General features: G+C 39.6%; 2 protein-coding genes across 2 annotated transcripts; one reads left to right on the forward strand and one right to left on the reverse strand.

Annotated features, from left to right (window-relative positions):
- Window positions 1–1,188: 1,188 nt before the first annotated feature.
- On the reverse strand, window positions 1,189–5,603 carry LOC140929394 (homeobox protein DLX-3-like). The gene is made up of 2 exons (XM_073379194.1): window positions 5,221–5,603; window positions 1,189–1,656 (listed from the first exon to the last, which is right to left on the reverse strand). Exons 1-2 carry the CDS (start codon window positions 5,477–5,479, stop codon window positions 1,373–1,375), a joined length of 543 nt encoding a protein of 180 aa, XP_073235295.1. The 5' UTR covers window positions 5,480–5,603; the 3' UTR covers window positions 1,189–1,372.
- Window positions 5,604–7,422: 1,819 nt separating this feature from the next.
- LOC140930419 (homeobox protein DBX1-like) lies at window positions 7,423–14,240 on the forward strand. Its single transcript, XM_073380104.1, has 2 exons — window positions 7,423–7,736; window positions 13,801–14,240. The coding sequence occupies exons 1-2, from the start codon at window positions 7,487–7,489 to the stop codon at window positions 14,196–14,198; spliced, it is 648 nt and encodes a 215-aa protein (XP_073236205.1). The 5' UTR covers window positions 7,423–7,486; the 3' UTR covers window positions 14,199–14,240.
- The last annotated feature ends 2,620 nt before the right edge of the window (window positions 14,241–16,860 follow it).

Raw genomic sequence — 16,860 nt, forward strand, 5'->3', positions numbered from 1 at the left:
CTTCGAGCAACCGGCCCCAGTTGTTCGAGTCACACAAAAGAATGTGAGACAAAATACTACAACAGTATACAGTGTAACCTCTCCTTTGGGACACCTCTTTTCAAGGAACGCCTCCATTCAGAGGAAACAAAATTTGGTCCCGGAAAAAGGTTCACATAATATTTGTATAGTGCTTCCTCTATTGAAGGGACCCGAAAGGGACACTTTTTCTAGATCCCGAAAAAAGGGCGTTTTTTAACCCCAATCGAGGGGACACCTTAGCACTCAAAAAGTGACAGGAAACAAAAGTAAATCATAATTTATTTATACATAACATCTAGCTGTTAGTAATAGTGAATGCAGCAGATTATAAGGCAGAATAAATCAAAAATATTTTATTTGTTGGTAAATTATTAACATTTCCCAGCCCAACCTCCATTCAGGGGACACTTACCCTGGTCCCGAGGGTGTCCCATGAACAGGTTTAACTGTAGTGTGAGATTGCGTTCATTCCCTTCTGTCGCATGCAGTTTTTTTACAATCATATTGTTAAGGAAAGAACTGTAACTTTATTATTTCGTATGAAAACAAAACCGTTGTCCTACTTGTACCGGTCTAATTAAACAGAAACCGGTTTTCCTTGTACTTGTATCATAGCCTGCAAAGCAGACCCATTTTGCAGTGTGAAAGATGATACTAATGTTCTCTTGCACGTTGCAATTGCTTTTAAGAATGCGCAACCTCGTCGCAAAGGCCTTTTAAGGGAAAAGCCCTGAGGACGAGGTTGAATAGTGCGGCCGCGATCAAATTACCTCTGAGCTTTCGTTAAATAAAAAACGACTGGTCTGCAGGCTACTTGTATCATTGCTTTTAAGAAAGTGGTGGAGGGACAGGAAACCATTGGGATAAACCCCGAAAACTAAGACCCATTCACGTCTTGCTTGGTTGCGGACACTCGTCAAACTTAGACTTTGATGGATTGTGCTAGCATAATTTTAGGCATAATTCATCATAACGAGCACAACTTTCATCTGTTAATTGGAAAAAAGCACTGCTAGCATAGTTTGTACTTTAAGCTAGTTTTGCTGGTTTTGCGAGCGCAATCTATCAAAGCCTAGTCAAGCTAAGTGTGGTCTTAGTTCCAAAGGTAACAGTGGTGGCGGGAAGGAGGAGAATAGACTTAGTTTTCAGGTTCCTATCATAAGAAACAACCTATTATAATCTAGGTCTCGAGTTACACGATTAAATTTTCGATTATCGTTTTTCAGCTGTACACATTTCACAGTTGAAGCCAAGTTAGACATTCAAGATGAATTGACTTGACATCGGCCAAGCAGAGCTTAGTCAAAGTTAGTTTCCGCCTTTCCTTGTTAAAATCCTCTCTGCACATCTTCTATTGACTTACTCCCCTACGGAATTGCTTGGCTCTATGCTCCTCCGCTTTTTGCCCATTTCTGAACTTGACCCTCCTGTTTTGAAACCACACTTTTATTTGATGTTCCGTGAGTCCCAAAGAGAGTGACAAGTGGTATCTTTCTTGTCTACTTAGGTAGTGTCGAGCCTGGAAGTGGTTTTCCAAGGTCATACGCTGATGATCTGTAAACACTGAACGAGACAAGGCTGCAGATTTCGGCCTCCTATTTGTACTCTGAGGAGTAAAGTTTGGACCACATTGTTCTGAAACAAAAATCAGTTACTAACCGTTAAGTTAATCAATGAGGGTCATCTTTGGGGAACTGAACACCTCAACACCAAGCAACCGCTCCCATTTAATACGTCAAATACGCCAGCGAGTTTAGCGAACGTACTCTGGTTACCGTGTTTATCTGATTAAGCGCCCAACCTCGAATAAGCGCCCACCTCGAAAAACCGCCCACCCTATTGGCGGGAAAAGTTAAAAAGCGCCTATCCCTGAATAAGCGCCCACCCCATGCCACCCCCCACCAAAAAAAATAGTACCCTAAAGACCGAGTTTTCTTGGTATTTTATAATGGCTTTCAATAAATAGTTGAAATTCTCCTTTTGAACATCTCCATGTTTTGTTGCAACATAAAATCACTATTCCTGGAAATTGCTTGAATAAGCGCCCGCTCTCAAAGACCAAACATTTATTAAGAGCGCCCAGAGCGCTTAATCGAATAAATATGATACTCTTCAACACAAATAGTCTCCCACGCAGCCGTTTTTGTCTCGTCAAGCAACCCTCCTCCTCCTCCTCCTCTTCCTTTTGAGGAAGAGCGTTGCTTCACGGGACAAAAACAGCTCTTGCTAGTACACAAAGCTTGAGCGAGTTTACACTCAATTGTGAATCGAGTCCTAAAACCTATGTTTTCAGGAAAGAAAATAAAAATGTTGCAATTTTAGGTTAGAACTAAGAGTAGCGTACTAAGTTTTAACAGTTGTTGTGAAAGATTCCCGGGAATATTCTCTGCTACTTATCAGATTACGACCCCGGAAATGACCTGAGAATTAGGCTCAAATACTCCCATCCAGACATATCAGACTGTATTAGCCTTGAGGTGACCAAGATTTAATTCATTCGGAACTTTTTATCGACATTATTTTCTCCCTGGGTGTTCCTGATAGATCTTGGTAGGTAAGAGCAAAAATCAGTGCCAGTGAAAATCAAAAAAAAAATCAAACTCTGCTATAGAAAGCAATGATGTCAGACGCTATACTGATCAAGGACAGAAACCTCAAACTTTGATGAAAAGTTTGACAGACTTATGCTTTGCAAGTTTTGCCGATCGAGGAGTTTATCTCGGGTAAGATTCAAGGACCTAGTCTACAAATTGTACTGCACAGGAATGAACTTTTTGCAGAGTAACGAGAAGTCAAGACGGGAACTTGAGATCAATAAGGCTTTGAGTGCTCAAACCTTCGTCTGAGCCAATAGTAAAAGCAAACTTTTTTGAGTATGCTTTGCAGTCTAATTCTTCAAATCTTAAGAGATAAAGAATTAGGGTAGGTAAACCGGCGTTTTCTTGAGAGTTGTTGAGAGTTATAGCAGAACACAAATAGCAAAAATTCTTTTCTTGATGTACATTTTCATGTTTTATGGTCGTGGTTTTGTCGTTTTGTTTAACCATTTTTATACTGACCCAAACAGCTAGGAAATAAAAAAAAGAAACGAGAATGACTCACAGGGTCATCCAACGACTGTTTTCTGTAAAATATCTGTTCGGAGAAGCACATTACCTAGAATCTTCTTTTACTTCAGGACGGCTAAAAATTTCTAGGTGACAGTTTCATTAATGTACAATTTTCGAAGCTTATCTAATAAATTCCCCACGATTTTCTGAGTTTAATTTTCCACATTTCACTGCCCAAGTTAGGCTATTTTTCGCACAAAAAAGGAAACCTAAGATTTTCGGATTAAAAACTGAGATGTAGAGAGGAATGAGAAAATTTCTCACTTTCGTAATTTAAATTGCATCGGGAAAATATTACTGAAGCCCTTGCAATTTCGAAAAGACTCAAGTTCCCCTAGGATGACCGAACAGATACACATTTTATGGCGTCGCTTAGAATGCATTTCTGGAGATCCAAAAGTACTCTGGATAGCCTAAAAATTGTTTTCGGTGGCATGTATTTAGGAGGAAACTGTCCTTGGGTGCCCCTAGACACACAGTTTAAGCGTAGAAAGGGGCTTTTAGTCTCGAGAACTTTTACTTCTTAACTGCACACTCAACGCGCTACTGGTGCTGAAAAAGCCATGCTCCTGTTAATCGCAAGCAAGCGTGCATCAGGCTGCATTTTACTCAAAAAGCCTTTTGTAGCCTGTGCCTGTCTTTCCAACCCCGAGAGCTTGCTCACAGGTTGGATATTAAGCAACAAGTACAAATCCTTCCTGAGAGACTTCCATATCTGAACAGTGACGGGGACGATGCTAGTCAAAAACGTAAAGGAGAATACAAATTGAAGGAGACCATAGAGTGGCTCAGCCATTATTTGACCCCTAAAGGAGACAATACTCCAACACAGTGTTAAGGCAGTTGCTTTTTTATAAGGATATTTCTGTACGCACAACCCTTAGTCAGCTAAGTGATACTATTGTGGACGAAATTTTGGCATTCCTTCCTGAAGGGAGACATTCGAGACCCTAAGTGCAAGTGAGACCAAAATCTGTTAAATTTCTACCCCTAAGCGAGAGGATATGCAGTCACTTTAACACGGTAGTCCCTTACCTGAGAAAAAAACCACTCGCGAGCTCATTATACTTGAACCAAGGAGGCAAGATTACATCTTGTCTCTGCCGATTTTTTTTGGTGATCATAATTTATCGACGATAACGTAAACTCTGGTTAAAATCCCCCTAAAACCCTACAACAGCTAGAATTCTTTTGCTACCACGTCACGTTCCCAGGATTCTCTCCTGAACTCGTCCCCTGAGCAAGAGAAAAAAATTTGACTCCTCTCCTCCCTCAAGACACGTGGGCAGCGTTTTATAGGGTGCGCGAGCAAAGAGTTTGAGCACCTGGTCAAAAGAGGAAGTGTTGATTAGTGTTTGACAGTTTCCAGCTATGTTATTGTGGTTGTCTTCTTTTTATAGCCAGTCGGAATCCTTTGTGTCTGAATGACCGGTTATTGTAGCAATTTGTACAGGAAACAAAAAACATTCGCAACGCTAATTTTAAGAGCCATGTATGATATATGTCTAAAATACTGTTATTCTAAACTTCTTCACTTGCAAACCGGTTCAACATGGCCAACTTGTCCGCTTTCCCTGGCTTTTCAATGAAAGCCAAGTGGACATGCATTATATTGTATCAAGAGCATTGTCAGTGATACATTAGTTGGTCATAATTTGGGGGAAAATGCTCACAAAAGTAGCTTTTTAAGAGGTTGGGATGTGATGAAAGATAAGATATAGAGGGATGTTTTTCCCAGCAACTACCGACAAAAAGTCGGCTGGAAAAAATAAGAGAAGCAGGTAGGCAACCCGGGAGAGTGGAACGATATGCTCCCTATGATAAATCAAGAGTTTAGATAACGGGAAATTGTTCAAAGGGGTAAATTTTTCTGGGTCTGTAGAGACAGTTTCACGTTTTGAGATAGAGGAGGTCAGACGTTGAAATAAATAAGGGTTAGAGGTTTGCCCTCGGGGCAAAGTATCTACGTAGAAAATTCGTTGAGTACCCGACCCCCAGGCGTGATTTCCAGTTCTCTGCGATTTAGTTGAATTATTTCGATCAAAACGTCGGCTTTTATAACATCAATTTACAAAGCTTATTTTCTAACCTGTATTTGCCGAGCCGTAGAGGATGTTCTCGATCCCAAATTTTAGTTCTTGTTTTCGTGTTGTAATAACTTCACGCTTCTTGACCGCCATCTTTGAGTCAGGTGATTTGACTTCATTTAGAGCGATTGTTTGTACATTTGAACGTATGAACGCCTGCATCGGAGCTGCATAAGCTGACCTGGGGAAGCTGTTAGTAGCGGCAGCTTGTTGAGCTGCCCCACAGAAAGTACATGAGCAATAAATCATCGGCGAGCTCATACTTGTCGCAGTTTCTAAAGAGTCACTGTCTTCGTTTAACAGACCTCACACGAATACAAAACTATTAGCCTTCAGACTTACGCCTCGCTGTGAGGTGTGAACTAACCATGCCCCGACACCTGTTGATATCCTGTCCTCTTATCTCTCGTCGCACGGCGTAACAGCTTGAAACATCAAGATAAGTGAGTCTATTTAGGCCGTATTTCTCGGGCTTTTAGGAAAGAGTCACGGGACTTAAGTCCAGTTTGTAGTTGTTCTAGACAACGTAATTTTTGTAATAGTAAACTCAACTTAGACTTTTAAAATCAATGGCGTCAGGTTGAGGAAGACTTAGGAGGTTAACATGTTAGTAAGGAGACTCGGAAATTCAGAAATGTCCAGGTTTTCTCTCAGTTAGCCTCTGTAAGAGCCATAATGACCATAATGGCTCTTTCCTGCGAAAACAGCCATCTCCCCTCGCTTCTCGCAGTAGGGGACATTTCGCTAGAGGGACTCCTGGCGAAAAGTCCTAGCATCGAGGAGCGAGTAGTCTCAAGTCACTGTCAAGTAGTAGTCTCAGTCACAATCCTGTTCAAGACGTCTAGAGTAATATTAGTGGGGACAGCACAAAGAAAAGTGTGTTGGGGAGGGGGTAGGGGGGCAGGGCCCTATTCGGCAGCAACATTTTCAGTCAGTGTGCGCAGCGGCTCGCCACCATTCAACAAAATGTTTAAATTTGCAACAAGCCCGCCCCCCGTGCACTTGATATGATTGGCTGATGTAACTGTCTTATTACAGGTGTCCAATTACACTGTCCGATGACGGCAAAACAATGATTAGTGAAAAATAATTGAAAGTAAATTGTGCACTAATGAAATTTGAGGGAAGTGTAATAGTTATGATTAATTTATTTGTTTTATCTTGCCATAATATTTTAGTATCCTATTGCACTATATCCTTTCCTTTAAATACCTCAAGGTCTTAGTGTCCTTAGTTCCTAGTTTCCGGCACAGACCCATATGGCTTATACAAAGGAGTACACCCCACAAGGGTTCAGACCGTAGTTACCTTTCCCGGTACATATTGTACACTGACCAGCCCCATGACGTCTGAGTTCACCCATAGCCCCAGATGAAGAAAACCATATCCTTTTGAATTGTTTTTCCAGTGAATGTAGCGCTGATACCCAAAGAAACTCACAAAATTGTATTGTTTTGTTTAAGGGTTACAGATGGGCAGTGGGGGATTGGGAGCAAGTTTCCTCTTAGTACAGTAATTTTGGTTCATGGCTTATTTCATGGTGAAAACATAATTATAAGCGACAGAATGGCGCCGAATTTATCAGGCATGAAATCAGAGCAGCTATGATAGGCTGGTAATGCCTTCAAGGTAAAAAAAAAGCGACAAATGCTTCTTAGAACTTTATCCTAAAACTAATCACGATGCGATAATTATGAGCAGTGTAATAAAATTGATCGATATCATCCAGTTCGTCCGAGGTAAATTAGATTACAAAAGCTTTCTGAAACGATATTGGATTCATTACAGCGAGGAGTGATTCTTCAACACTCAAATATTTACTCATAAAACGTGACCCTTTGAAAACATGAAATTAAGTAGTTGTGATCTGATGTTAAACAGACCTCCCTCTTAAATGACTTCAGGGCGGGCTCTCCCGGTTTATATTAGACAGACACCTACTGAACTTGGGTTGTGACCGCTAAAGAATTCACACATTAGCACCATTTTGTTACCACGATGATCCTAGAGTAATTTTTTCCCGTCTGAGAGCTAGGAGGTATTGATATCTGTGCAAGTAGTAGTTAAATCTACATTCGGAATTTTCATGACGCAACAATAAAAACCTTAAAAATACATCCTTGGCGTTGATGTCAAAGATAAGTGCCAGTTTAATGCCAATTGTGCCTGTGTATTAGCTCTTAATATGGGAGGTCTGTAAGTAATTAGGCTACTGGTATCAAAGCTGTCATATCATTTTGAGTTGTAATCGCGCGCGACTCACACAGTATGTTGAACCCATCTTCACTCACATACTGTAACTGTGCTTCGCTGCCTTTTATGCCCTGCTCGACTGTTTTTCCGTCATGGAATTGTCCTGTTCCTACCCCGAATCTCGGATATGGGACATCTTTAGACGGGATGGCCACACACGGCGCGCTTGGGTTCGAGCAAAGAGACAGTTCCACAGAGCCAAGCAAAAGCCGAAGACTTAAATTTGGGATCGAAAACATACTTCACGGAAAAACCTCACATCCAGGTAAGAAAAGACCTTAGAGTTGGTTCAGTGAGAGGACGACTAAATGTAAATTTTAAACGGCTTGAGAGTTCTTCCGGGATACAATTGAATTTTATTGCCTGATCTTATGGCTAATCATAAATAACATTGGATTGAAACAGGAATCTAAACATATAATGCAGGAGACTCAGATCGTTTTTGCGTGATCTTTCCGCAGTTGTCATCGCAAAAATATTCAGTTTCATGCACTGATTTACCGAATATGTGATAATTCAGTTATAGATAAGATTTTCTTCAGCCGCAACATTTCATAGCAAATGTCTTTTCCTTGGCTGAATGGGTAATTGTTTGCAGCGCTTGAATTTTGTACAAGAACGTGGAAACATAGAAAAATAGCAAACAGAAAATAGCAAAGAGCAAATTAAGCAAGGAAGTAGCGGATTCCTCGAGCCTTCCAGCAGGTGCTTGATTGCAGCCCGTGAACTTCAGTGAGTGTTTCTTGATTTTCCGTTTTAAGGACTGAGGGTCTACTGTATTAATTTATCGCATCAAGATCCATCGGTAATCTATTAGTCGTTCCGTGCCTGAAGCCTTCGCAAACACTGCGACCATAAACCTTAGTGTTGCTCAGAGTAAACCGTTACTGACCCAAGAGCAATTGCAACTTTATTCGATGTTGAAGAGCTTCCAGTCGTCCACAACAACGTTGCATAGTTGATAATAATGTAACCACGGTCGAAGAAAACAGCACTCTTTTGGAATTACGGCAGGTATGTATGAAGCTAAGACCCATGAATAAAAAGCAGTGGCCGTCACTTTGGGTACTGTTTGCTATATTCCTTGACTAGTTCGAGGTGATCTTCAGCAAATTCATTTTACATCTTGGCTACAATTTGAGCAGTTCTTCTTTGTAGTTAGTAAACAGTTCATAGACTGCGTTGAGGCTTGAAAGGTCAAAGACATCGTTTAGTAGCGGGAGACGTACAGTTCAGTGTGCTTCTTTTCAGTAAAAAGACGACTGAAATGTATCTGTGGAATTATGGGCGAGGGGGGAGCTTGGTTTCATGTCCTCTATCCAGAGTCAACAAATACATTCAGTAAACAAAAGTGTTAACTAAACGAATCATTGATATGTATATAGCCATGTAATATTAGAGGGATTCAACGCGAGACGGCATATAATTCAACAAGTGAAACGAGTAGTTCTCAGAAACAAAAGACAAGCAAATTTATTTCAGGGGAATACTTGTCATAACTGGCTCCCTACCAAAGCCTTTCAGTCACAAAAAAGGTTGAAATGTTAGAAAAGCCAAAAAAAAATAATGAATTAGTATAAGGTGCTTCTGAAGAGCTTTTATCTGAATAGATTTCATCCACACAATAGGTCAGTACACAAGTGATTTCTGTTCCAACAAACGGTAGCAGCTCTGTTTCAACAAATGTTGAACAACTTTGACAAATTTTGAAAAACGCCATTTAACTGACATGCCTTGAGCGAGAATATAGATCTCTATTCCGGTTCAACAGGTTGCAACCCGTTCAGAACAACAAAATCGCTCGCCGTTTCGAGCGACAAATCCTGAGCGATGATAAGCCGTGTAGGGTCCAGTAGCTTGACGTTTTATATCATTGAGAAACAGAGCACAATTTTCTTTTTGTTTGATGTAATAGTTGTCCCCCGATATTTTCTGCTTACGAAGTTTTCAGCTGAATTACATCTATGTAGGGGCTTAAAGGTTACAGACAACACTGTGTCCTGTTCAGCTGAGGCACTGTCTTAATTAATACGAATGCACTGAAGAGGACTGAGCTTCTTTCTCCGAATCGCAGAGAGAAAAAGAGATAGGATTAGCCAGCCCTCACTGAAGATCTAATTGCTATATACCAGAGGCACCCAAGGACAGTTTCCTCCTAAAAATACATTGAAAGCACTTTTTGGGCTATCTAGAGTACTTTTAGATTTCTAGAAATGCATTCTAAACTGCGCTAAAAAATTTGAATCTGTTCGGTCATCCTTAGGGAACTTGTAATGAGTCTTTTCGAAATTGAAAGAGGTTCAGTAGCGTATAATTCCCGAAAATCTTAGGTGCAATTTAACGTATTACGAGCGTGATAATTTTTTGGATTCCTCTCTCCATCACATTTTGAATTCGAAAATTTTAGGTTTCCTGTTTTCTACGAAAAAGAGCCTTACCTGAGGAAGGAAATGTGAAAAAAATTAAATTTCAGAAAATCGTAGAGAATTTATCAGATAAGCTTCGAAAATTGTACTTGAATGGAACGGTCATTTAGAAATCTTTAGCCGTCCTCAAGTAATAGAATAGGCAATATTTGCCTCTCCGAACAGATATTTTACAGAAACAGTCGTTGGGTGCGCCTGATATACTATTACCAATAGTATTTTGTGACAGTTGTTCTCTTTTCGTAACATTACATAACGAAAAAAACTTTGTATAATTATATACAATATAACTTACGCTTTTTTCCAGTGCTGGATCAGCAATCACTGAAACTCTTGCATGTATGTTATGCTTAACAAAAAACAAAGCTTACTGCCGGAGAGGTCTTCCAAACAAACTAATAAGTCCTATAAACAAGTAACCTAGACTGTCCAAGAGGGTCAAACAACGACTGTGTGCAGACCTCCATTTCATGAACTAAGAAGTACGCGAGGTTTGAGCTTTGTAGCCGTTTTTTCTTTCTTTTTTTTTTTTGAGTTTTTTTCAAAACTACCGAGCTAAACCGTTTTCCCACCCAGCCCCGTTAAATCATTTAACGGGGCTGAAAACATCAGAAGTAAGAAGTACTTTCTTAATTTACAGTAGGTACTAACGAGAAAACTACCGAGGCTCTGAAGTGAGTCTGACCTGGCAAAGTGGCAACGAGTGTGTCTCATGAGACGCAGTTTCGGAGGGACCATCAAATAAACCGTGAACTTGCGAGCTGTTCGTCTTTTTCACTAAAACAGCTGGACTCCGTGCTCTTACAAAAGAAAGAGAGGAAGATCAGTCCTCCAATCGAAGACTGATTTTCTTTTAACTTTAAGTGTGGAATTAGATTCTGGGGGTCTAAAGGAGTACATTGTACCACCAGGCGAAATGATCCATGAAGATCATTCATTCAGAACGTTATTTTCACCCAATTGCCTTCAGACAGTCTGTTCACCACGACTTCCAAGTTTTCTAGCCCTTCCCCCTCTAGTCTCCCCCTCTTTTTTTTTTCTTCGTGAATTTTTCTCCCGCGCTCTACTGTCTGAACGCCTGGAACAGGCTATAAAAAAGCATTTGTTGAATTGTCTTTATTTGAATTCAACATTTTCTACTTCCGTTTGAAATGGGTTCAAACACCAACCTACTAGAGTAAAGTACACAAGAATTTTTGTTAAATTTGGTGAGTAACCTTCGACCAAGCCTTTCGTGTAACTGTATCTTTAATTCCTACATACACAGTAAGTGTTTTTATAATGTCGAGCCGCAAAATGCGTTAATAGTCTTAATTATTCAAGGGCATTATAGCTTTAAACCATAAAAATTATATACTCTACAGAAACCAAATCCGAGATATCATACTGCAATCACGACATAAGAATTTAAAAATTTTAGTGATTTTAATTTCTTTCAGTTCCTGAATTAGTAGATATACAAATTTTTACTCTAAAAGATTCTTCTTGTGTTACTATCAGCAACAACTCAGAAAAGCTTAGCCTTTCTAGAGGACAATTTTTCAGCAACTAAAAAGACCACAAAGACTTGTATTGTAATTTTGTGGTCTTTAAAGATTATCAACTGTGAGTCAATGAGTGTTAGCTTCCAATCTCAAAACAATTGGAAAAAGAGACAACACTATTAGCTAGCAACGAGACGGAGCAATTGTTTGATCTGTTTGTTGAATAGTCTTGAGAGGATATAAAACAGGCCTTTTTAGTACAGTTATAGTCAAGAAATTTGTTTCAGCGTATTCTATTCAAATTTATGAGAAAAGGAATGGCCAACGTAAACTGACAACAGCTACTTCCCTCGGCCAGTGGGTCCACATGGTTCTTTGTTTGCCAATCAGTTCACAGCGATTCGTTTCTAAGGCAGGTCAGAAATTTCATTTTATCTTCAAAACTAGACGTAATCGTTAATTGATAAGAAATTTCTTATCAATGACCGGGTTTGGTTTCAGCTAATGCCACTGTAAATGTGGAAGGCATTATATTTATTTGTCTTGATAGTGCAAATGAAAAATTTAATAGCACTCGACCTCTTTCATATATCCGCAACCCCACCGCGCCTTAGGATCTGCGTTTATTATTATTTCAGACTTTTTTTTGTATGTAAAGATTCTCCGATAACACAGTCACGATAACTTTATTTCTTTAAAAAACGTAGTTACTTTGCAAAAGAACGTTTAGTATTTTTTTCTCTGAGTTGCGACAGTATCGTCAACTTTTTGAATTTTCTCACTGTTTCCTACTGTGACTGTCAACGAACTTACTGACTTGTAGTTGCAAAGTTCAGCCCTTGGGCATCGATTCCTCAAGTGAGATGTAAGAAATACAGTTGACTAATGTCGCTATCAAAACGAATTTTGAGCAAGGGCACGTACTACATCCATGACATGTAAATAAAATAAAACATAAACCAAAAACTTCGCAAACTTGTTGTCAAAGATCGGATGTATTGGGTACAGCATTTACTACAATAAATGCTCAGATTTGTAAATGTCTTTATCTCCCGGTACGAATAAAAAAAGTTGCGTGTTAAAATTTGTTAATACCTGCAAAGTGATATTTGATGAAATCGGCCTAGCAAGTGAAATCTTCTTAAAACGAATTGGATGGTGATCATTCGGCTTCTCGATCGACTGACATTGATCCCGGCCTGTCGAAGGTTTTAAAATCACTCCCCGCTCACGTGGTAATCCCGGAATTCATTATACTGAGATCACTTAAATGAATTTCTGTGTTTGTTCATCTGCACTGAACATTACATTGTTTAATTTAACTCTATATATAAGGGGAATTGCACCCGCTTTCTAGTCTCTCACAATGTTATGCAAGTTTGACCCAAACAGGGTCTGTTCCGCCCCTTGATGAAAGGGTTGCAAAATATGGTTGACTATGCGCTTGAGCGATGAATATTGGTATTGCTTATAAATACAGATAAAAGTTTATTCAACTCCAGAATCGAAGACCGCCTCTCCGCAGTCTTCATCAGCATGTCGTCAGTGTGATATCGCGAAAATAAAACTTGAGCGGCTGGTTTTCCTGCTCTATAACTAGACATGACCCCCAGAAAAGTGTTTGATCTGGTTCACTGTGCCGGTTCATGCTATCAAATATTCCTTTATGAACCTAAACGGAGTCAAACCTCTAACCATTTGAACTTGAGTTAAGTCCCCCCAAGAAACAGAGTCCCTTCTATAAGGGGATTTTTCATTCAGTCGAGAGACCAAGGGGGAAAATCGGCAACATTGGGGGTAGTTAACACCACTTAAAAGGGATTTTAGGAAATATCCCTTCACATCTTATAAGCTCAAGACGCCCGGAATGCCAAAATATGTCAATTTTAACCATTTATTCTCAGCAAGTGTTGGAAGATTCTGTCTTGACGTTCAATGCACGTACGGTCTTGACTTTAAATGGATCGACTGGTTACGAGTTGATATTAAAACAGATATACGACCACCTTAGAACTGGTACCCATTCTAATATTTCTGTCAGGACGCTTAATTCTTTGAGGGTACTAAAAGGTCAGCGATGATTTTATTCTTATAATGAAAGTAAAGCCGGATACCCGAGATAAGCTAACAATGCATGCAGAGCGATTTATGTGTTTGTCTTGGTTTTGCGGTTGACGAACGGCTCGTGTTAATTGTGGTAATTGAAACTTATGCATTTTCGAGCACGTCTTTGCTTTGGGAAGGTGATAACTATATTAAAGATTACTGGCGACATCTTTTAAGTGGTATTTCTTCTTCTTGCACATTAACAATTATCCGTCAAAATTGCTGCAGGACGTTCGCGAAACGTGACAATCATTTTTCAGGTCACAAGTGATCACTTAATTTTAGTTTATTTTTCAGTTCTTTCTTTTTTCAGAACACCAGGAATTCCGTTTTCCTGATTTTCCGTTTCTGTGGAATGAAGGCCTTAATTTCATTACCCATCAGCCCTTTTACACCTCGCCCATGCGCACTTCCACCCGTCCTTGGTGTCGTCCAGTCTTCACCCAGCTGCAGCGGCGAGGCCTGGAAAAGCGTTTCCAAGCAACCAAGTACGTCACTAAACGAGAGCGGCTTCAGATCGGCGCCATGTTGGGTTTGTCCGAAACACAAGTGAAAGTTTGGTTTCAAAACAGAAGGACAAAGTGGAGACATGAGGCAGCAAAGAAAGAGAAGAAAGAAGAAAAACAATTAAAGGAGCAAAGCTCAACAAAAACGAACAATTGTGTCCAGAAAGAGGAACTGAAGGAAGAGAATGAGCAGGAAGAGGAATAATTTGAAAATTGAAATGGAAGAGAGAACTTCCCAACATATAAAAATGTAATGGTCATCTAATGATAATAACAACAGTAATGATGATGATAGGGAATACTGTAGTACTCATTCGAAACCATCATTACCATCATCATCTTGTCAAAAGAAGAGTTAGAGCCTTAAAGTTTCTTTACATGCTGCTAGCGGAGCGTTAGAACGGGACATCATGTCTTAAAAGGATTTTTTCATAGCAGTAACAGAGACAGGATTTGGAAGCATTCCATCCATAATTAAGCCGACTCTCCTTCCTTACGAATCTGAAGGAATCCGAGACTGAAGGGAGACGAAAGCGTTGGAGGAGGTCGTTAATGTACGTTTAAGAAAAAGTAACTTAAATTTAAGGGGGCTTAAAAAAAAGATCAATTTATTATTTTAACACTTACACAAGCTACAAAAACACGACGAGAATTTCAGTTTTACACAAGCATGTAATCCAGTTTTATCTTGTTTTGTGTCTGTCTCGTTCATCAGTAAACACTAGACTACCATTCAGCGCCCCCGTTTTCTTTTTTTGCCGAGGATCAGGCCTAACATAGCCTAAGAGTAAATCAATTCCAACTCGTAAAAAATAGAGCTAGATATTAAAATACCTGGACTTAAGGTTCCCTAAGCAGCCTGCTGTCAACTTTGTACTCATTCAAAATTTTGCAACATAACAAAACATTTTCAGGAAACGCTGATGTTGAACCATGTCAAAGGAAAGTCCAAAAAATGACAAATTATTTCAATAAATTAATAGTCAAACACAAGATTGCATTTTGCCGTTGACCGCAATTTGTTGAGGATGTATTTCAGCCAGACATTAGGTAAATTGCCCTGTTTATTCAGTCTGTTTACTCGTTCTAAGCCTCCAAGACCCTCTACTAGTGAGGTTGTCGCCCTACACAGGTTTTTCACAAGTGCAATTTAATACAGTGGAACTTCGATATAACGAACGATTTTCTTTACCCCAATAGTAAAATATATAAAAAAGAACCTCGACATAGCGAAACCTCGTTATAGCGAACTAATTCTGTCAGTCCTTTGGCCCTTCATTAAAGCGACTCACTGTAGCGGTCTTTAAGGTAGTTTGAAGTTGTACGTTTGTACTAAAAGGTTTACAGTTTTTATTGTAATTATGCAATTGAGGATCTCTGGAGAACAGAGCTGCGTCTTATTTCACGCGTACGGTACCGAACTTAAAAAGTTCAAAATATTGGGACCTTGATGTGATTTAAAGCGACATCAAGAAATGCTTTTATGTCATTTCAACGGAAATTTAACGTTCGGATACGTTTAAAGAAGTCTTTTTTATGAGCCCGTTCTAAGTTGATTGTTGTCAAGGAACACTGTCGAACCAAAATTAGATTACATGAGCTTGGATTTATTGCTGTGAGGATTGATTGTTTAACACTCAAACATGATACTCATAAAATATGAACCTTTGAAAACGTGAACAAACTGGCTGTGATCTGATGTGGTCAATTTTATGAGGATGGGTTCCGTTAAGCTTGGATGTTCACAGTTTTAGTACCTTTTGTATTTAAGGACTGGTTTAATATTGACCGGTAAGTAGAAAAGCCTCGAAGGTAGAATTGCCTACCAGTTCTTCAAATGAATTCGTGTTTCACTCAAGATGTCAAATCCGGCTATTGGAATGTCCGTGACATAGCCAAAAAAACTTATGCTCAGACAGACGTTGATGTCAAGATCAAGTGAATGCAATTTTAAAGCTGTCAATCGTGCCTCGGTATTATCTCATATCATGTGCTGTCCGTAAGTAGCTTGAGGAACCGCAGACTTTGTATGCTAAAACTGCTGCCATGTCATTTGAGTTGTAAGCGAACGCGTCGCCATCGGACACAGCATGCTAAATTCATCATCCTTTATACAATGTAACTGTTTTACGGAACATCCTCTGCATTGCTCAGGCATTTTTCAGGCAATGAATTGTCCTGTTTCTACCTCGACCCTCGGATATAGGACATCTTTAGATGGGATGCCGGCCACACACAGCGCTCTTGCGAACGAGAAAAGAGACAACACTAGCGAGCCAAGCAAATGCCAAAGACTAACGTTCGGGATTGAAAATATACTTTACGGAACGAATAGCCCACAAGGTAGGTAAACTTCGCTATGAGAAGTGCGTATAGTCGGGTTTCGAAGGGATCTGTTCATGAATAACATTAAACTAAGTAACAAGCAAGCTTCATTTGTCCAGTACTTTTCATCTAGATTGTAGTGTACAAAATACCAAACGTGACTGAGTATTTTGGAGCTTTTGATTGCAATCAAATCACTTGATTCATCGCTAGTCATTTGGACTGTTATTTACTCCCAGACTTGCCCATCCGTTAACCGCTGGTTAATGTGGTAAAATGTGCAACTCAGTTTCCTATGGCGCACTTGATTGCCGCCGGGAGTGTAAATTTCCTTGATCAATCAGATGTCCGCAGTAGCGGGATGTAAGAAGAAGAATTTCCTCAGAAAACATTTGCATTAGAGGAATAACGTGTTGTTTACATTTTCAACAGCTTAGTTCACTTGATGCGCAACTGAAGAATTGATTGAAAATCCCTAATAGTCGATTAAAATAAGCAAATACGATGATAAAAACAAGTGATATTTTTAATGTTGCCTGAAT

This window comes from Porites lutea, chromosome 3 (genome assembly GCF_958299795.1).
Source record: "Porites lutea chromosome 3, jaPorLute2.1, whole genome shotgun sequence".
Taxonomy (NCBI): domain Eukaryota; kingdom Metazoa; phylum Cnidaria; class Anthozoa; order Scleractinia; family Poritidae; genus Porites; species Porites lutea.